General features: G+C 41.0%; 1 protein-coding gene and 1 long non-coding RNA gene across 3 annotated transcripts in view; one reads left to right on the forward strand and one right to left on the reverse strand.

Moving 5' to 3' along the window:
- The window catches only part of srfbp1 (serum response factor binding protein 1), a 276667-nt gene that overhangs the window by 52387 nt on the left and 201957 nt on the right, over window positions 1-22323 (forward strand). The window contains exon 1 of one of the 2 annotated variants that reach the window (XM_078566690.1): window positions 14354-14416. The exons of the other annotated variant lie outside the window; for it this stretch is intronic. Within the exon in view, the coding sequence (XP_078422816.1) occupies window positions 14369-14416 (48 nt within the window). The 5' untranslated portion in view covers window positions 14354-14368. Of the gene's footprint in view, window positions 1-14353; window positions 14417-22323 lie in introns of those variants that run through there. 2 annotated transcript variants of the gene reach the window in all.
- Window positions 1586-21016, reverse strand: LOC144695741 (uncharacterized). The gene is made up of 3 exons (XR_013580006.1): window positions 20921-21016; window positions 13945-14037; window positions 1586-1641 (listed from the first exon to the last, which is right to left on the reverse strand). It is a non-coding gene; the product is annotated as an uncharacterized LOC144695741 (long non-coding RNA).

The raw sequence follows: 22323 nt of genomic DNA on the forward strand, positions 1-22323 counted from the left end.
GTTCTGTTCTCTCCAACAGAATTTCAGTTTGTCTCTTTGATCTTCATTGCTTTCCATTTCCCTTCTAGTGTTCACAGCCACATCTCCTTCCTCAGTGACTGTCTCTGGCTCTGATTTAACCCATGTGGAATCCAACTGAAATTCCATCCTTCATGTTTTGAATCCACCCAGGATTATAGGTGTCTCTGAGAGATACAACATTCCTTGGATTGCTGTTCTTGTCATATCCTGAGATCCACACTCACTGCCATGTGCAACCACATGTACACGCTTGACCTCTCTCCAGCATTGACTCACCCTATCGCAAAGCTGTCCTGGTCCCCAGTTTCATTCTTCATCTCATCCAAAGCATTATCAAGAAACTTTTTCTCTTCATTTCAGGTGTTAAAGAATACAAGCTTCAACAGCTTATGGGTATTGACGTCCTCTGGAACCTTCCTTTCCTTTCCTTCCCTTTCCTTTGACCTCATCCCTTCTTCTAATCCCACCTACTTTTGCCAATCACCTGAAATCAGTGTCTTCTGGTTCTCCATTCTTCCACCACCGGGAACAGTTTCTCCCTATCTCACTGGCGAGAAGCTCTGCTGCTGTTTACACAAGATGTTTATGAAGCCTCCCCATTTACCCACACACTAGGTCTGTCGTTCTTTGCCGCAACCCCTCAGAGAGTCCGAGAGAGGAGCAGGATAAGGGTAGGGCCGAATGTGGCCTAGGCCTCCGTGCCGATGTGGAGCACAGTCTCGGAGGGCACATGGCAACCACATCTGCTGTTCCTGTGACACTAATGGGGATTGTGACCCAAAGCCTGGGCAGCATTGATCTATGTGGTTCCACGGCATAATTCCTGGAAGTAATTCTGTTTACATTTGCTACGTTTGAAAAATGATTTAGTGCCAGTGAAATGATTAGGTTGTGCAGGCTGACCTGTTGCATGGAATATTTTATTAAAATTCTAAAAGATTTACTGAGTAAACCACAGTGTTCCATAAATTAGCAAACTGTTTCAAAGCAAGGAAATAAAATAACATTCCTGCCAAAGATTGTATTTTGCACTGGATTTGGTTACTCATTTGCATAACTAAATTAGTGTGCTGATATCAATTTTACAACATTAGTTTAAGACTCCTTAATTTAGATTAGTGTTATCAGATAGGAATCGCCACATGTCAATAATGGCATCACTTATCCATATGCACTAATTTTAGTAAAGAACACCTTGTAAAGAACTTCCTTTGTTCTTTATTTGCTTAACATTCTGTGTGAAACTTTGCCGTCTTGATCCTTATCCAAAATTTTGAATTGTGACAGAAGTTTATCAGACACAAAACATATTAGTTCAGCTTCTAGTTTTTTGCTCAGCAATTGGAGTGGTACTTCAGCCAAGTGAGAATGTTGACTCTCATAATGAGACTCTTTAGACATGCCCCTGCTCCCTATCCAGACATGACTGGATGTTGTTTGCTATTTACCCTGATATGTCCTGTTGGAGCTGCTCGTTATTGGTTGGACTTGCTTTCTTCTGCTGGCCATAATGAGTTGGTCATAATGATAACAGCTCCGCCCTTCTCCATACACTGTTGCTGGTGTTTCCAGGATGCTGAGGTCTAGTGTTTTCACCTGTAAATCGCCAATAAGATATAACTAAAAGAGTAAAGTGCACAGAATGATCAAAAAACACTAACATTGTGCTTGTGTTCTTGCGATTTCATCAACCTACAAAATAGTTAAAGCATATGTGCAAATAAGCATTGAGATCACATATCCATGACTGTCTCATTTTTATTTAATTTGCAACTCAAAAACTATAATTAGCTATGTATGGCTAGTCTGCAGTGTAGCACAAACACTAATTCATTCACTGTCTTCCCCATGTGGTGCATAGAGTATGAGGAATTGTAAACCATTTCACAGAACTTATTTATTCACAAAGCAAATGTGTGGGATCGTAGATATGATTCCTGTTTCTTATTCTTGCTTGCTGCCTGTACGCAGACTTAAAAAGTTGATTTTTCTTTCAAATTGGATACTAATTATGATTTTCCAATTATCATCATGCTCAGCTAAATTTCAGCCATGCTTCATAAGAACAATGTAATCAGTATTCTTTTAATTTGTTTTACACTTGAGAAGATCAGCTAATGTATAATTTAAATTATGTTCTTACAGTTTCAAATGAGCATCAGAAAAGTTTTTAAAAGTAAGAAAAAAATCCAGTGGTAAAACATTTGGCATGTTTAATCAAAGGGTGCCTTGGTTTTTCTGTGTCAAAAATTTGGGTAGGAATTAGATTGATGCAGAAAACCCTTTTGCCTGTTTGGACCTTTATAATTTTGTTGTAAGCTTTGTGCCATATGTAAGCTTGGTTCAGTTGATAACACCTTTGATTCTGAATCAATGTCATGATGTCAAGTCCCACTGCATGATATAAGCAGATAATCCAGGTTACAATTTCAGTGCAGAACTTAAGGAATGCAGCATTGTTGGTGGTACATTGTTTGGATGAGATTTGAATCTTAGGCCCTGTCTACCTGCTCAGTAGATGTAGAAAATATTTTACTCAAAAAGTAGAGATGTTTTCCAGTGTCATGGCCACTGTTTGCCCCCCAACCAATACCATCAAACAAGATTATCTGATCATTCATATATTTGCTGCTCATGGGACTGTTCTGATTTCAAACTGGTTGCTATATTTGCCTGCAAAACAACGTCTACACTTCAGCACCAGTTCATTGACTGTAAAGTGCTTTGAGTGTTCATTGGTCACGAAAGATGCCCTAAAAGTCTTGATGATATTCCAAAGTCAATACTACTGTAGATTTTAGACATTTTTTTAAACAACCAGTTGAGTTTAAACAACATACCTTGAATTTTATATTCTGATGGACATAGTCTACTTACTGACCAAAAGAAAATATCAAATTAAAGATTGTAGTTCAATGGTATATTTTCAGCTAAATATATGTTTAACATGCATAATTTATAAAATTACAAATTAAGTTGGGTTTTGGAGAAGGCTGTGTGAACAATTATAGAACAAAACTGTATTTAAACTTTCCAAACTTTTATTTAAACCCTTCCACCCCACCTTATTTTTTTACAGAATCTATCGAGAACTACTGTGAAATTCTAACCTGTTGCTCAGTGTAGTCACTGCAAGATTGACAATGATTCCTGTGTGCTTCAAAGTATCACTTAATTTGCTCTGCACAGAACTATTTTTGTTATTGACCTAGACTTTTTCGGCCTGAGCAGATGCACATATTTCCAATACATTGAGATCCAGAACAAAGGGAACTGTAATAAAATTATCTGTGAAGCAAAACTTGATATGAAATGGATGGTTGTTTCTACATTGTTTTAGATTGCATATGTTTTGTTTGTACACGAGGAAAGCTCACAGGAAGGTGTTCACAGCTAAACATTACCACTTAATTCTTTTCAAGCAGAATGCCTAAACGATTCCACTCCAGTTCATTGTTGACTGTTGCATTTCACACAGGGTGAAGCCGACACTAGAGGCAGGAGAGCCGTGGCACTCCTGGGTCCTTTAAAAATGGCAGGCGGGATTTGGAAGCCCTACCCCCATTTCCAACTGATCCTATTTTTGGATTGGAAATAGGGGGCACATGACTTCCAATATGGAAAATCCAAACTCAGCAGGGCCATTTAAGCTGAGTGTTAAGTTCAAATAAACCCCATTTTCATTGGAGCAAGAACCTTATCCCACAGTTTGGGAATTATGTATCTTTCGAGAGGTCGTAAATGCTCTTGAAGGGCAGATAAGGACTGTAGAGCTGTCAAGCTATCATGTTATTTAAAAGGCTGTTCTTTAAAAATTGAGAAAAAAAATCTGCCTGCCTGTATTTATGAGAGTTGGGGGAAAAAAATCTGTTCTAACAGTATCAATAGTTGTCTGTTGACATAACCCCAAGTGCTATCATTAAAGTATTATGAATGCTTTTCTGCTTTCCACAACTTAACTTTATCACAGTTGTGGGTTGTAAGTTCAGTTTGATTGACAGTTCAGAGGTTACTAAAGGATTAGCTGTCTTTGATGTGGGGTTATGGATACAAATTTTTGTGTTTTTTTACAAGGAATTAAGTATGTGAATGGATTTAAATGTATTGAATCGGCTTTCATGAATGTGTGTATTTTTTAATTTAGTGAACGCTAATAGGGCCTTGGTGACATAACTAACACTTTTCTGTACCAAGGCCATTTAATTCCCATCAAATATTCCGTGGCAGCTTAGAAAGAACCAATGGTCAGGGTTGTGGTTACTTTAACGTCTATATGCAGAACCTATTAAAGATTGCCTCTGCTGACCAGGTGCAAAGATGATGTATCTCTAGAACTGGCCCTCCTGAACCAGTAGAAACAAACTTCTGTTCTTTCTAATGGTTCCTAATATTTCTAATTTCTAATGTTAGGGACTGAGAGAACTGTACAGTCTGCTGTCTTCCTTTTCTATCAATGCATCTAACAAACCTGTTCATGTTGAAAACTACGCAGCATTTGCTGCTCTCCTGCTAACTTCTGTTCGAAACAGCTGCAAACAACAGGTAAATAGTTAAATAAAGATGAAGAGAGCAGCACAAGTGGAACATATAGTGCCACACATTGGCCTTAATTTGCCTATTTTATCTATGTTGCTATAGTGACTACACTTTCAAAAGTACTTCAATGTCAGTGAAGCACTTTGGGATGCCCAGAGATCAGGAAAGGCTCTTGATAAATCACTTTTTTTGCTTGGAATTAACCTGTTTGGTACTGTTTATGGGGGTGGGCGGTGGGGGGAAACTTTAGTGTCTCAGTGCTGTCTGATTGGCAAAACCAAAACAAACTAGGGATCAGACTTGGAACTGCTCTGATTTCTGTGGCCCATTGTAATAGTGTGTGAGGCAGTTTAGCCACTGAACCATTTGGCTGCAACGGGCAGTAGCACTTCAAAGAATTTTGTCCCTTAAGTAAGTTAACATTGGTACCAAATCTTTGTATTATGCTACCTTAAAGTTATACCTGCTTTCTGCTGCTGACTGGTGCACATTTGATGTGCCAAAGTCTCAGCAAGACAGCTGAAAGTGGAGTTGAGTAATTTTTGCTGACAAAAAATGTTTTTTTTAAATCCATAATATATGTAATACAATAGTGTGTCTGAAGTATTAAGTCATCTATCTGGAAACCTAACCCTATTGTATGTTTTGCAGTGATTCATTTCTTTTTAAATCAATATAAAGCTTCAGTTTTGATAGTTAAAATGTTTCATTATGTATTTCTATTGCTCCTTCCTCAGCTTGTAGAACATTCATAGAATTCTAATGGGCAATATGAGCAGCACCCATACATGTGATGTGGAAACATAAATTAGTGCCATAGGGTTAGTTTAAACAGTTATTGCTTAGCACCTGTGCTCATTTTTGGCAAATTTTTGTTACCTATTCCAGCTCAAGAAGAACTGATCTATGAATGTAAGATAGTGCTCTACTTGTGCTTATTGTTCTTCCATTTCTGTTCAACCCTTCCATAAAATAAAACACATTTCATCAAATTTTGAGCGAACCATTACAAATGATTTCCAGTTGTTAAGCAATCTGCTTAACAGGTTACCAAGAATTGTTTTTGCAAGCATTATGTTTACTAATTGCTGAATCAACCCCATAAATACTGTTTAACAAATGTCAAAAAATACTAGCAATAGGAAAGTTGGGGAGGAAAGTACCAACTCATCATTCTGATTTGCCATAATATTGACTATGACTTGGCAAGGAACTTATGCAAAATGTCTGTGATATAAGAATTAAAGTATCCAAGACATTGCTTAGATCCTGAACAAAAGCATATTGTAGTGGTGATAATCTTCCTTGATTAGTTGCAGCTTTTTGTGGTTTTGCCTCAATCTTGACAGTTACTTCAAATGTTTATGGAAGTAATTTGTAGCTAGCCAACCAGGATATTGCCTTTCAAACTCTTGAATTTGTACTTCATTAGTTGCAAAGTGCTTTGGTACATCCTGAGGTTGTGAAAGGCACTATATGAATGCTAGTCTTTCTTTTTACCTTCATCCACTATCCTGGTCATTTCCTTAAAAATGCCTCAATGAAATTTGTGAGGTAGGACTTATGCTTCCTAAAGTCATCCTGTAAATCCCCAATGACCAATGAAAACAGCAAATGACTCAGTAGTTTCTTAAGGTCTAAGTGATCATAAATCTCACCCTGATGAGCAAAAACCACACTGCAACTCTGGAAGGAGTTCCTTGGCCATTGGGAGGAGGTGGTTAAGGAGGATCCTTGCATTGTTCTTTCCTATGGCTGATAGCAGGAGGCTCCTCTGTAATTACCGCAGTCATAGAACTTCAGTATGAAGATGATACTTGTGTGCACGTGCACTGAGAAACTGAGCTCCAGGTCATTGTCAACTCCTTCTCTGAAGCATATGGGAAAATGGGCCTTTCACTAAACATGCGGAAAAGTAAGGTACTCTTCCAACTAGCTCCCACAGCATCAATAAAGATCAACAGCAAGATCCTGGAACGTGTAGACCATTTTCCGTACCTTGCAAGCCTCCTCTCTACATAGACATATATGACAAAATCCTTCATTGTTTCCAATGTGCCAGCTCAACCTTCGGCCAGGAAAAGAGTATTTGAGGACCAAGATCTCAATCCTGAGACCAAGGTTGTGGTTCACCATGCAGCAGTGGTCCCTGAGCTCTTATATGTTTGGGAGACCTACAGAATGCACCTCAAAACACTGGAAGCGCCACCAGTGACACCTTCGCAAAATCCTGCAAATCTGGTAGCAAGAAAGGCAGTCCAACAGCTGCGTCCTCTCCAAAGCCAACTTGTCCAGAATCAAGGTGCGAATTACTCAAAACCAGCTCTGCTGGGCGGGGCATGTAGTTTGTATGCCTGACACCAGACTCTGGAAGCAACAGCTCTACTTGGAACTCTGCAGCAGGAGATTGATTAGCAACAGATTGCAATTGGCTGGATTTAAGTCCTCAAGTTTCACATCTTAAAGTTCCCTCAAGGAGCTAACTGCAGCAATTCTACAGTACATGTTGTAGAAACTGTGCAGGGGATTATTAAGCAACTGTAGGCTTTTGGCTTTGCAGCTTCTTGTTAGTCACTAAGTTTTATATCATTAGGAAAACTATTTTGTGAACACCGATCCATGAAAAAAAATTACTTGGGTGCAAGTTGGGACTTGGTAAAATTGGCTTATACCTGCATTGTGTTTTCCTGCGGATTTGACTACTTTCCAATTGCCACCTCTCAATATAGACTACTGTAATTATAAAATCTGTATTCCTGATTATTTGCTTCTTTAGGCCTGGCCTAAATTGCCCAGATGCTATAACATATTGGTGCTAGTTATCCACAAACAGCTAACAGGAAAATGCTTTGTAGCCTGGGTTAAATGAACAGCTAGCATCTTGTTCCTTTGTTCCACAGTGTCCCTTTAATGCTATTAGTTTGAAATACAAGCATATTCTTAACCACATTTGAAATACTGACCAGCTTTTGGATATTTTACAACTGATTTATGAGGAGCTAAAAGCAGTACAATAGTTAAGCTGCTGGAGTTATGTTTTATTACGTAGTTTCGGTAGTTTGTGTAAGTGATCTATGTAACATCATGCTGTAACTCTGCTCACTTGAGGGGACCTTTTTTTTAACCAAAAAACTGTTTAACAATGGTAGATCGGAAAATGGTTAACTGATTGTCTGTGATGTGCTGCAATCGCTGTTTAAAATATTCAACATTATAGATTTAAAAATAAGCTCTATATGAAGGTACAGATGTGTTTTCACAGCTGGGAAGTGTGGATTGATGACTTGACATATCCAAATAGATTTTAAATTCAAACAACAATGGTTCCAGGAGTATTTCTTTGTATGGTAGAAAATATAAGATCACTGAAAACAAATATAGTTGGGCTGTAAAGGATTAAGTTCTAGGAAACTTTTCAGATTCCCATTTAATGTAGCATTCCATTTGACTTTGTAATGGAATTCTGTTTCATTCCTATTTTTTGGCTTGTATTTTTACTGTAATCAGTTATTGTACAGTACAAACAATACTTAAAGTCATCTGAATTTCAAGCATTTCAAAATTTTATTTAGGAAAAAAAACAGTTCATGTTCTTACTGGTATTGCTGTGCAAATTTTAAACATTCTCCAATAACTAATCAAAATATGTAGAGCTAAATTTTGTTGTTTAACCAGAAGTTCCATCATTGGGGCTGAAAGTGGGAGGCAACCTTGCTTTGGAGGCGCCAGGACATGGGGTGGCATATTGCCAGCGGTGACCAATTAAGAAGCAGCCACCAGGACTGCCATCCAATTAAGGTCAGCAGCCCGGCCCCAAGAGCAGCCAGCCCAGTCCAAGAGCTGGCAGCTCAGTAGCCTCAACAACACCAGTGGCCAATGCTGAGGCTGCAGCAACAGGGTGAAGGCACTTAAGGGCACTTGGTCATTTGAAGGCAAGTAAGTATCTTTGTGGGGAAACTGGGGCTTGGCAGCCAGGCCCTGGAAGTGGGAAGGGGAAAATAGTGGGGAACTGGTGGTTGCTGAGACGATGGCCATTGCCATTGTGGAGGCCCCTCTATGGACCATGCATGGGGCCTCCATCGAGGAGGGGTTCTTCCCCCCTCCATCACACCTCAGGACTTGCTGAGAGGCCGCCAGGATTTACCTGACAGTTTCCCCACATGGTAGCCAGCTCTCCTGAAGCAGGGCGGGAAGTGGCCCTTAATTGGCTACTTAAATGGCTTAATTGGCTTCGGGTGGGAAGATGCAGGATTCCCTCCCGATGCCTCCCCCAGCCATTTTGCCATCCCTGCAGCCTCCTAGCCCTTCAGCAATGGCCTGTAAAATTCAGTCCACCATCTTAAAAATTGGGGCTTTTGGGGTTTTAAAACTGTACTTTGGTGGGAAGCATTTTAATTGCAACCTTAAGTTATGAAATCAATTTCCCTGTTCAAGGACTGAAACATTAATGTTTGATGGAATAAAAGATGTTGAGCAATTGATGCACTACAAATTACAATCAATGCCGTGGATATTATTTTAGTGTGTAACTTTCACCTTGACCACTTTAAGAAATCATTGGGATGAAAATTGGATGATTTGCTCTGCCAGATTACCACCCAGGTGTTGAAAGGTAAAATTACCCCATAGTATAAGGAGCTCATTTACAGTGATTTCTGTGAATCAGGATATGGTGAATTCCCTAGATTTAAGTGCATGGTCTGCTATCCTTGGCATTCTTGGCTACCATTTTGCATCTTCCAATATGCCTTCAGAAAAAGTTGCTCAAAATGCCACTGCTTGACGAGTGTTTATTGAAACACACAAGGTTTCAAAGATAACAGAAGCACTTGCGAGTTAGGTGCTCCCAGCCTCCACTCTCTGCACTTCACCAGCATGTGTACGAGTCTAATTTGTATCAGTTTCTTTGGGGCTTCTCCCTGTGAAACCATCCACAGACATATTATTTTGACCACTCTGAAACCCAGCACTGTGCTTGAGGGTCTCTTTAAAAATTGCTGCTGAGAAGTGCACACAGCTCGGACTTTTCTTTAGTCGACATGGGATATGCTTGCTTTCTTATATTTTCTAACAAGACAGCTCATAATGCAGGTTAGCAATGGCCAAAGCTTGGAATGAGGGTTGGGGGAATGATCTCTCAAATGTGTACAGGGATATTACTGGAATTTAGCCAAAACTGCAACTTGCCTTCATTTACCATTAAGCGTTAAGTCCTTAATTTGTAAAATTGTCTGGAGCCACTGAGTAGAATCCTATCTCCCAAGCACTCTTGTCAATGAACAATGGTATCTTAAGGTACTGCAAACTTGTGTGGCTCAAGTATGAGCATACTGAGTTATCTATTCACCATCTTTTTGGAGCAACTCAACCTCATAGATATTTCCATGACCCCACCTCCTATTCTTCAAGGAGAATAGTAACAAATTGCTAAGGCAATGGATAGGTGTAGGTCTGAGCCCACACCAGCTAGCTAGCAGATAGCAAAAATCCCTACAAGTAGTGTGATGTTTAGTACAATCGCACCAAAATTTGAACCGAACCCAATCTCAACACAATATGGTGATCATCATCCTATGACAAATATTGGTTAATAATAACCTGCTGATGATCCCTCAGGAAGCATATTCAAGGAAATGGACAAAAATTTGGTATTCCTCCATTGGCAATATGTTGAGAAACTGCATAACATATTGTAAGGCTGAAATAATAGTGATTTTGACTAATTCAATGATGCTAAGTTTATCTTTTATAGCGCAATCACTGGAGATCCACGGGTCTAGCTTAGAATATTCATATCTCTATAAGCTATTAGGAATAAGACTTCCCCAAAAAAATGGGCAGCAGTTTGGGAATGGGTGGGTGAGGTGGGTTGTGCAGGTGGCGGGTGTGTGTGGTAAGTTGAGTAAAGCAGGAGGTGATGGGAGAGAGGAGGAGGAAGAATTGTGACAAGTGTGCTGAAATTACATTGTTGGACCAAAGCTCCAAACACTTAAGGGCCTTTAATCTTAGAGTTTCCAAGGTTCAAGGTATTCCTAGTGCACAAAGAATTTGAATTAAAGGCACAGCTAGCTCTGGAACTATTTAAGACAATAATACAAAGTGAGCCACTATGTGGAGGCTTGGAGTCCTTGGCCACATGGTGGAATACATCATAGATCTTTCAGCTGGTTTTCACAGAATCACAGAATCTCACAGTGCAGAAGAGGCCCTTCGGCCCATCGAGTCTGCACCGACACGTGAGAAACACCTGACCAACCTACCTAACCCCATTTACCAGCACTTGGCCCATAGCCTTGAATGTTACTCATCCAGGTACTTTTTAAAGGATGTGAGGCAACCCTCCCAGGCAGCGCATTCCAAACCGTCACCACCCTCTGGGTAAAAAAGTTTTTCCTCACATCCCCCCTACACCTCCTGCCCCTCACTTGAACTTATGCCCCCTCGTGACTGACCCTTCAACTAAGGGTGCTCCCTATCCACCTTGTCCATACCCCTCATAATCTTGTACACCTCTATCAGGTTGCCCTTCAGTCTTCTCTGCTCCAATGAAAACAACCCAAGTCTATCCAACCTCTCTTCATAACTTAAATGTTTCATCCCAGGCAACATCCTGGTGAATCTCCTCTGCACCCCCTCCAGTACAATCAAATCCTTCCTATAATGTGGTGACCAGAACTGCACACAATACCCCAGCTGCGCCCTCACCAAGGTTCTATGCAACTCCAACATGACCTCCCTACTTTTGTAATCTATGCCTCGATTGATAAAGGCAAGTGTCTCATATGCCTTTTTCACCACCCCACTAACATGCCCCTCTACCTTCAGAGATCCATGGGCACACACGTCAAGGTCCCTTTGTTTCTCAGGACTTCCTAGTGTCATGCCATTCATTGAACACTTCCTTGTCAAATTACTCCTTCCAAAGTGTATCACCTCACACTTTTCAGGGTTAAATTCCATCTGCCACGTATCTGCCCATTTGACCATCCCGTCTAGATCTTCCTGTAGCCCAAGGCACTCAACCTCACTGTTAACCACCTGCCCAATCTTTGTGTCATCCGCAAACCTACTAATCCTACCCCCCACATAGTCATCTATGTCGTTCCTATAAATGACGAATAATAGGAGACCCAGCATAGATTCCTGTGGTATGCCACTGGACACTGGCTTCCAGTCATTAAAGCATCTTTCTGTCATCACCCTCTGTCTCCTACAACTAAATCAATTTTGAATCCACCTTATCAAATTACCCTGTATCCCATGTGCATTTGCCTTCTTGACAAGGTCCCACACGGGAGACTTATAAAAGGCTTTGCTGAAATCTATATAAACTACATCAACTGCACTACCCTCATCTATACACCTGGTCACCTCCTCAAAAAATTCAATCAAATTTGTCAGGCATGACCTCCCTCTGACAAAGCCATGCTGACTATCCCGGATCAAACCTTGCCTCTCCAAGCGGAGATAGATTCTCTCCTTCAGAATTTTCTCCAATAGTTTCCCTACCACTGACGTGAGACTCACTGGCCTGTAGTTCCCTGGCTTATCTCTACAACCCTTCTTAAATAGCGGAACCACATTAGCTGATCTCCGGTCCTCTGGCACCACCCCGTGGCCAGAGAGGAATTAAAAATTTGGGTCAGAGCCCCTGCGATCTCCTCCCTTGCCTCCCTCAGCAATCTGGGACATAAATCATCCGAACCTGGAGATTTGTCCACTTTTAAGCCTGCCAACACCTCCAATACCTTGTCACTCCCGATATCAATTCGCTCAAGAACCTCACAGTCTCTCTCCCTGAGTTCGATACCTTCATCCTCATTCTCTTGGGTGAAGATGGATGTGAAGTATTCGTTCAGCACTCTACTGATGTCCTCTGGCTCCGCCCATAGATTGCCCCCTTGGTTCCCAATGGGCCCTACTCTTTTTTCGTTGAGTTCTTCATGGTCACATTCTTGTGGACAACAAGCATTAAAGTTGTGGGCTGCTATCTGCAAGTTATTAGTTTCTAATCCTGGAACAGACTGAACATTACTAAATACATCAGCTTTCTCACTTTTAATAAGAGATTTGTGTAGTTGTCTAAAAGATGTCACTCTCCCAATACTGGAATTTGGAGCCTTAAACCCCAAAAAGGGAAAACTTAAGATGTTCATAATAGCATAGTGTATCCTAAGAAATGGTTAGCTGTTGTCATGTACCTAAGACATGAAAAAGATCATAAGCTGTTTAAAATGAACCTTACCTTTTTGCTTATTTAAAAAGTAGACTTGCTGAACCACAAGATGGATGGTGCAGGTCACATGATTCACAAGTTGGCTGCTGTTTCTGGAAATTTCCTGCAGTTACAGGGCAATAGCTCAACCCTCATCTGTGTGGAATCTTACACCTCTCATTGTGAGGACACATTACAATTCATGAGACCAGGGACCAGCAGACAACTTGTCTCCCCAGCCTGGACTATAACAAAGGGAGAGCCATCAAAACTCGTTACACCTGCAGAGATGCTGAAAGTCACCATCTATCTCCTAAGGTAAACAATGGATTTTGACCAGAGGCATAGAAACTGCTTATTAGCTTGCAACTGACTCATTAATGAGCCACATCACATCACCTAAGCTTCTGGCCTTTGGAAAGTTTTAATATTACGTTTCTAAACTGGCAACTCAGTTTGCTGTTTAAACTCTAGCCTGCAAACATCAAAGCAGCACTCCAGGCTAACCACAAGCCTGCATCAAGTCTGAGCCTCCTTGGAGCCTGTTTCTCTGGAAAATTCCTGCCATGCTTGCCGAGTGGACCAAGTCTCTGTATACTAACCTCATCTCGCCGTGTCACCAACTTCAAAGGAATTCTGCAAATTCCATCTTCAGCTAGCTGAACTGTAGCTCCTCTGTGAAGGAACCCACTCTGGACTCTGACTTTCTGGACTCTGGCAATCATGTTAACTGATAACCACATTTCTGGTGCTTTGTCTCTAAGTTATTCATAGTTGTTAAAGCTCCAATTTCCTCTCTCATTGCGTGTGCACATGTGCTGTGTGTGTGAGTGCGTGAAGTTGCAACCATTCCCGGGGTTTGAATGTGTGAATAAACTATACTTCTGATTTAATCCTAAAGAGAGTTTGCTGCAAGTCATTTTAAAGTTGACCTCACAAACAAAGGGTTTGGGAAAACATGCCGCAGCCTATTTTGAAAATTAAAATGCCTTGGCTCACGGACAGTCGGCAAAAGAAAAAGTTCAGTTTTGCCTCCCTCCCCTGTCCGTAACACTACTTTAGATCTAAAAATGGACATTCCTCTTCAGTCTCCTGTCTACAGTCCAGATTTTTATAACCTATCTCTTCATGGTCATGATGCATCTCATTTTTTATTTTGATGATTAGCTTACCTGAACAGTTCAATAATGTCTTGTTTTGGACTGCACAGGAGGACGTATTTCTGCCCTCAGATTGGTTTTCCTCACTCTGGGATCAGATGCCTCCTGTACAAAAAAAATCTGTTACTAGGATCTACAACTTATTTAAGAATTCAATGCCTGGTGGCAGTAGCCAGTTTTTATATCAGTTCCTGATTACACTTTTGTTTATATAATCACATCTGTTGATTCTCCGCAGCAAATGGTCTCTTGCGCAACATCCCTTTTCCAAACAAATCAAAAACCTTAGGAAGAGCATGCACTGAATTCTTTGTATTACAATTATGAGGTTTATAAGGTTGTTATTTATTGGGACTGTGTTTTTATTTCAGGATAAAATGAAGAGGGTTATGCGACCTGCTCTGAAGTTTGCCTGACAGCATGCCTGGGTGTCTTGATGATTAGAAATTATAGGGGACCTAGATTACTGGGTACAAGGTGCAAGGTTTACGCTTGGAGATGCTGGCCACAGCATGTGTGCAAACACTAGATAGACTGGGAGTCACCAAAGTCCCAGAAAACTGGCGAAAATGTTGGGTTATAAATAGTTGTGCTTTAAACTGTTCATTTACTTCCAAGATGAAAGATAGTTGGGCTGACAAAGGATAACTAAATCACCATTGCTACCTGGATGCAAGGCCCATGTAATTCAGGTTGCCATGGCGATGGGCTTTAATATGGAAAGCCATTGCAATATCAGGTTACAGGCCTTCCTAAAATATCATTGAATATCGCATACAAGTTAGTCTTCCGGGCTCCGGGAGAGATAGAGAGAGCAGCTAGAGAAGGAAAATATTGATGGTTCACTACACAGGAATACAAGTGGGAGTTCATGCTCTGATTGGATAGACCAAATTCATGCGGAGTTAAAACAAGGCTGGAAGATTTGCCTAGCTTTAGCTAGAGGTAGATTCCTCCAGGAAAACTCTGATTGTAAATGACAGTCCTGGAATTAGAAGTTTCCAAGCTGGGAAAGGAAAAGATTGGAAGTAAACCTTCAGGAACCAAAAATCATTTTGGACTGATTTCGGGAGGATTGAATGTCTACTTAAAGGGCAGTGCAATGTTTAGCTGATGGCTTTTTTTGGCTGTGTTACAAGTTCTGTTCTGTAGTTTAAAGTATGTTACCTACAAAAATAGTGTTTAGTCGCTAGTGCATTTAGTCTGGTACAGGAATGATGGGCCAAATGACTTCCTTTTGTACTGTATCATGCAATGATATTTGTCTGTGATATATATACCCTTGACAGATCGAAACATCAATTTGTGGGGGCTGGGCTTGATGCAGGCAGTTAATAGAGCAGTGGTAAATCAAGCAATTGGAACTAAAAAGGGAGACATTATCTATTACATCAACAAGCAATGGGGACTTGCTTCCATTTTAGTTGGTGCACAGATGTCTGAATCAAGAGATACACTCTTAACTCAACTTTTAGCTAGATTAGACAACATAGCGGTAGACACTTAAGTTGTTTCACAATTAATCTTCAAATGGAAGATCTGCCATCTTGAACAGAAGAAGCCCATGCAGCAAAATGAGTCATTCCAAATGTGCTTCCAAGATATCTCTCAATGTAGTTCCAAATGAGAGCACTTGTAGGCCTGTGGTACAATCTATTCTTCCTAAAATTGTTAAACTTTACTTCTCAATTTGACTGAAATGTATAAATTGCACCTTGGACAGATCTGGTCTGTAGACTAATCTGATGCGGGGTAATTGTAATGTATCCTGATTTCCTGACAATACCAAGTTAGGTGAGAAATTAGCTGTGAGCAGGATGCAAAGAGGCTGCAAATGGATATAGACATGAGAGTGAGTGGGCAATGACATGGTAATTGGAGTATAACTTGGGAATGTGTGAAGCTGTCAAAATTGGAAAGCAAATTAGAAAAAAAGAATTTTTTTAAATGGTGAAAGATTTGACAATGTTCGTATTCAGAGGGGCCTGGATGTTCTTGTGCATAAATCACAAAAAGTTAACATGCAGGGACAGCAATTAGGAAGAAAATGGCCAGTTAGTATTTATTATAAAGGGATTGGTCTATAAATGTAAGGAAATGTTACTGCAATTGAATAGGGCCTTGATGAGGCTATTCCTGGAAAAATGTATACAGCATTGGTCTCCTCACCTAATGAAGTGTATACTAGCCATGGAGGAAATTCACTAAAGGCTCATCAGCAAACTAATGGAAGGGGCCATCAATAATGCTATCAAACGGCACTTACTTAGCAATAACCTGCTTACTGATGCCCAGTTTGGGTTCTGACCTCATTACAGAGTCAAACATGGACAAAGGAGCTGAACTCCAGAGGTGAGGTGAGAGTGACTGCCCTTGACATCAAGGCTACATTTGACCAGGTGTGGTATCAAGGAGCCTTAGCAAAATTGGAGTCAATGGGAATCGGGGGAAAACTCTCCACTGGTTGGAGTCATACCTAGCACAAAGGAAGATGGTTGTGGTTGTTGGAGGTCAGTCATCTCAGTTCCAGGACATCACTGCAGGAGTTCCTCAGGGCAGTGTCCTAGGCCCAACCATCTTCAGCTGCTTCATCAATGACCTTCCTTCCATCATGAGGTCAGAAGTGGGGATGTCCACTGATGATTGCATGATGTTCAGCACCATTCACAACTCCTCAGACACTGAAGCAGCCCATGTCCAACTGCAGCATGACCTGGACAATATCCAGGTTTGGGCTGACAAGTGGCAAGTAACATTCGTGCCACTCAAGTGCCAGGCAATGACCATCTCCAACAACAGAGAATCCAACCATCGCCCCTTGACTTTCAATGGCATTACCATCACTGAATCCCACACTACCAACATCCTAGTGATTGCCATTGACCAGAAACTGAACTGGACTAGCAATATAAATACTGTGGCTGCAGGAGCAGGTCAGAGGCGATGGGTAACTCCCCTGACTCCCCAAAGCCTGTCCGTCATCTACAAGGCACAAGCCAGGACTGAGATGGAATACTCCCCACTTGCCTGGATGAGTGCAGCTCCCACAACACTCAAGAAGCTTGACACTGTCCTGGACAAAGCAGCCTGCTTGATTGGCACCACATCCACAAACATTTACTCCCTCCACCACCGATGCACAGTTGCAGCAGTGTGTACCATCTACCAGATGCACTAAGACCCCTTCCAAACCCATGACCACTACCATCTAGAAGGACAAGAGCAGCAGATAGTCTGGAGCACCAACACCTGGAAATTCCCCTCCAAGCCACTCACCATCCTGACTTGGAAATATATCGCCGTTCCTTCACTGTTGCTTGGCCAAAATCCTGGAACTCACTCCCTAACAGCACTGTGGGTGTACCTACACCACAGGGACTCCCAACGGTTCAAGAAAGCTGCTCACCCCACCTTCTCAAGGGCAGCTAGGGACGGGCAATAAATGCTGGCCCAGCCAGCATAGCCCACAACCCGTGAATTAATTTTTAAAAATCTAAACTGTTCCTGGGACAAGGAGTTTGAGCATCCCAAGCTCTCGGGTTGAGTTTCAGTTTTCCTTTTCAATTGGGGTCTGTACAAAAAATGCAAGCTTTGAAATTGCGGATTCCATCACAAGGGGAACTTACAAGTGGTGGTGTTCTCATGGGCCTGCTACTCTTATCCTTTTAGGTACTAGAGGTCACTGCTTGATAGGTGCGGAGTAAGAAGCCTTGCCAGACTGTTGCTGTGCATTTTGTAGATGGTGCATACTTCAGCCACACTGCACATTGGAGGGAGTGGACATTTTAAGTTGGTGGTTGAGGTGCCAGTTAGTGGGTTGCTTTGTCCTTGATGGCATACAGCTTTCTCAGTGGTGTTGGAGCTGCACTCATCCAGGCAGGTGGACAGTATTCCATCACACTCCTGACTTATGACTTGTAGATGGTGAAGAGGCTTCAGGGAGCCAGAAGGGAAATTATTGGCTGCAGAATTCCCAGCCTCTGACCTACTCTTGTAGCCATGGTATTTATGTGGGTGGTCCAGTTAAACTTCTGATGACTAGTGACCCATTCAGCATTGACATCGGAGGAATCATTGAAGGTAATGTTGTTGAATGTCAAGGGGCTGCTGGTAAGACACTGATTTGTTGGAGATGGTCATTGCCAGACACCTAGGTGGGAAGGGATGTTCCTGTCACATCAGCCCAAACTTGAATGTTGCCCAGGTCTTGCTGCATGCGGGCACACACTGCTAAATTATATGATCAGTTGCCAATGGAACTGAATAAACAAATAACTCAATTTATGACAATGATGGAGGGAAGCTCATTGATGAAGCAGCTGAAGATGGTGGAGCCTAGGACACTACCCTGAGGAACTCCTGCAGTGATGCCCTGGTGCTGAGATGATTGGCCTCCAATAAACACAACCAGCTTCCTTTTGTACCACAAGAGAGTTTTCCCTCTGTTTTTCATTGACTTCAACTTTATTAGGGCTCCTTGATGCCCCGCACGTTCAAGTGCTGCCTTGAGATTAAGGGCAGTCACCCTCTGCTCACCTCAGGAATTCAGCACTTTTCCCAACATTTGGACCAAAGCTGTAATGATGTCTGGAGCCAACTGGCCCTTGCAAAAGCCACACTGAGCACAAGTGAGCAGGTTATTGGGATTAAGTGTCACTTGCTAACACCATCAACAATACTCTCCATTGCTTTTGCTAATAATTGAGAATTGACTGTGGTGGCAATTGGCTAGATTAGATTTGTCCTGCTTTTAGTTGACGGGACTTTCTGGGCAATTTTCCACACTGTTGGGTAGATGCCATTGTTGTTGCTCTACTGGAGAGTTTGGCTCAAAGCCAATTTGAACAGTCATTTTAAATTTAACTCATTTCAGTTACATTTCCCAGGCTTTGGGACATCCAGCAACTTAAAGGAGATGTGAAGAGCTGAATTAGAGGCAAGCATCTTTACACTAATGCTTGTGGATCAGGAGGTGTAGGAACCTACTGCCCCTACCCTGAAAAAAAAAGCTTGGGAACATATTTGTTGTTTGTAGCACCCCAGCATCCCAGGGACTAAACTTGAGACATTGCCAATGATTATGCACTGAACAACCAGGGATTGTATAATTTTTAAAATTCTATAGCTACATAAAAGTTATTTCAAGGATATGCATATATGAAAAGATTCAATCCCATTTTTCTGACTGATGGCACATATCATGGGTATGAAGAGATAATAGCTGAAAGAAGGAAAATAGAAGCTAATGACATGACTAATACAAAGATGTTGTAGGCATTTTTTTTAAAAAGAGAAACCAAAAATAAGATTAGTTTTTGTATTTTTTGCGATGTCCTGTGTTAGTGTTCTTCCTGAAAATGATCAAAGAATACTTGAAAGGTTCAGGACACATAATGAATGTTTCAGGAAAGCTCACTAAATTACTTGCAATTTTAGAGATAAGCATGTTTGACCAGAGACCTTGTCATTCAGCACCATGTTTTGCATGAGCCTTCGGCAATCTATAACCTTGATAAAGATTTTTTAAACTACTGGTTCTTATCAACATAATCAGTTTTTCAGCCATATTGTGAGTTTAAGCCTAATGGGGAGGTGGTAGCATAGTGGTATTGTTACTGGACTTGTATTCCAGGGACTCGGTAATGCTCTGGGTACCCGGATTTGAATCCCACCACGGGCAGATGGTGGAATTTGAATTCAATAAAAATCTGGAGTTATAAGTCTGATGATGACCATGAAACCATTGCCGATTGTCGTAAAAACCCATCTGGTTCACTAATGTCCTTTAGGGAACTTACCTGGTCCTTACCTGGTCTGCCTACATGTGACTCCAGACCAGCCATGTGGTTGACTCTTAAGTGCCCTCTGAACAAGAGCAATTAGGGATGGGCAATGAATGCTGGCCTAACCAGCGACACCCACATCCCATGAACAAATTTAAATAAAACTTTACCTAAGGCAGTTAAAAATCACATTTGCCTTCCCTATTACCTGTTGAATTTGTATGCTAGCTTTTTGGGATTCATGCATGACAATGCCCAAATCCCTCTGTGCTGCAGCTTTCTGTAGTCTTTCTCCATTTAAATAATATTCAGCTCCTCTATTCTTCCTGCCAAAGTGCATAATCTCACATTTTCCCACATTATAATCCATCTGCCAAATTTTTGCCCACTCACCTAATCTGTCTATATCCCTCTGTAGACTTCTTGTCATCCTCACCACTTGCCTTCACACCTGTTTTTGTGCCATTCGCAAACTTGGCGATAGTACATTCATTTCCCTCATCCAAGTCATTAATATATATTGTAAATAATTGTGGCCCCAGCACTGATCCCTGTGGCACTCCACTAGTTAACAAGTTGTCATCCTGAAAATGCCCCCCTTATCCCAACTCTCTGTCTTCTGTTGGTCGGCCAATCCTCTATCCGTGCTAATATACTAACACCATGGGCTCTTATCTTATTAAGTAGCCTTATGTACAGCCCCTTATTGAACGCCTTTTGGAAGTCCAAACATATTACATCTACTGGTTCCCCTTTATCTATTCTGCTTGTTACCTCCTCAAAGAATTCCAATAAATTTGTCAGGCATGATTTCCCCTTCATGAAGCCATGCTGACCCTGCTTGATTATGTTATGCAATTTTAAATGCTCTGCTATTACATCCTTTATAATAGACTCTAACATTTTCCCAATGATGGATGTTAAGCTAACTGGCCTATAGTTACCTGTATTTTGTCTCCCTCCCTTTTTGAATAAGGGTATTATATTGGCAGTTTTCCAATCCTCTGGGACTTTTCCAGAATCTAAGGATTCTTGGAAGATTACTACCAGTGCACCCACTATCTCTGCAGCTACTTCAATATTTTGGCAATATGGAGTCCAGGTTATTTATTTAAAAATATAAAAAATGTCTTTCAAGTAGTATCTGCAAAATGTGCATTATTTGTCAAGTAAGGCGGATGGTTGGGAGTGGATTCGGCACTTACCTTTTACCTCAGAAACCAGGCCCTCGAGGCCAATTATAAATATCGGTCTAAGATCAGCTAACTCAGCACACAGGGGGATCTGAAATTGGAGCTTCTATTGTGTTTATCAACTTGGCCATTGTGGGAGCTAAATCAGCAGAAATGTTGATTTGTCTGTTGTCGCTTCACAAAGATTACTTAAGAACTGTGCCCTTTTAGGAATCATCAAAGTGAAGGGGCACCTTCTTGTGAAATCTAATGGGCAAAATAAAGTTGACATTGAATTTGTATGTGTATTTAGCCCTGATTTATTTTCAATTATTGACAGGAACCTAAATGCAAATAGAATTTTAACAAGTGAAATATAGATAACCAAGTTACCCCATGATGTTGTATGTTGTACAGTGAAACACTTTTTAATAAAGGGCAACTCAGTTTAGTTGAGTCGTTTGTACTCCTCCATGTGAATCAGAAGATTGTGGGTGTAAAGTCCACTATGGATTTGAGCACATAATCTAAGCTAACGTTTCAGTGCTGTCATTTGGGTGAGATGTTAAACTGAAACCTTATTTGTATGTTTTCAAGTGAAAATAAAAGATCCTTTTTTTTTAAAGAAAAAGAAATTGCCTTGGCTAGTGTTCCTCCTCCAAACAATACCACTAAAAACAAATGGGCTAATCAGTCATTATAACTTACTGTTTCTGAAGTTTCTCTGTGCACCATTTGGTTGCCACTTTCACATACATAGGAACAATAGCTACACTTCTAAGTATTTCATTAACTCTTAAACTGTTATAGAATGGTGTGAGCATGTGAAAGGCTACCATTTAGATGCAAGATTGAATAAGAAAGCGGATAGTCACCCCTGCTTCCTACGTTAGGATTTATAGAACTAGCTAAAACTAGTTTGAAAGCAAATATTTGTTGCTTAACTTTTTTACCTATGGCCTGATGTCACATTGGGATGGGTGGTCAACAGTGAATTTGGACAGTACCTTCCATTCATATGACGATGGGATCAATGCTATGTAAAATGTCACCTGCTCCTGACCCCATCCCCCACTCAGCTTACTTGTAGCTTGCAGTTTTAGTATAACTGTTCCCTTTCTTTCTCATTTTTCTCTTTCTCCTTGTTTCTCTGACTTTCACTTGCACCCTTCAATTTTAAGTTGACGATGTGATCTTCTTGCAGATGACAGCTTAGGTTTAGATTACTGTCTAATCATAGGGAATGCAGAGTGAAATGTTTCTCTGCTAAGCATCCGGAGTTCGGGACAGTAATTCCAATATTCTCACTCTATTCATTGGCAGGCAACCTTCCTCTATGCAATCCATTCCATTCCAGCGATTCTCACGGACTGAGACAATAATGATCATATTTGACACAGTTGATTCTTGGCTTGCTTGCTCTGTTGGGAGGGACT

This window comes from Cetorhinus maximus, chromosome 2 (assembly GCF_964194155.1).
Source record: "Cetorhinus maximus chromosome 2, sCetMax3.hap1.1, whole genome shotgun sequence".
Classification (NCBI taxonomy): Eukaryota; Metazoa; Chordata; class Chondrichthyes; order Lamniformes; family Cetorhinidae; genus Cetorhinus; species Cetorhinus maximus.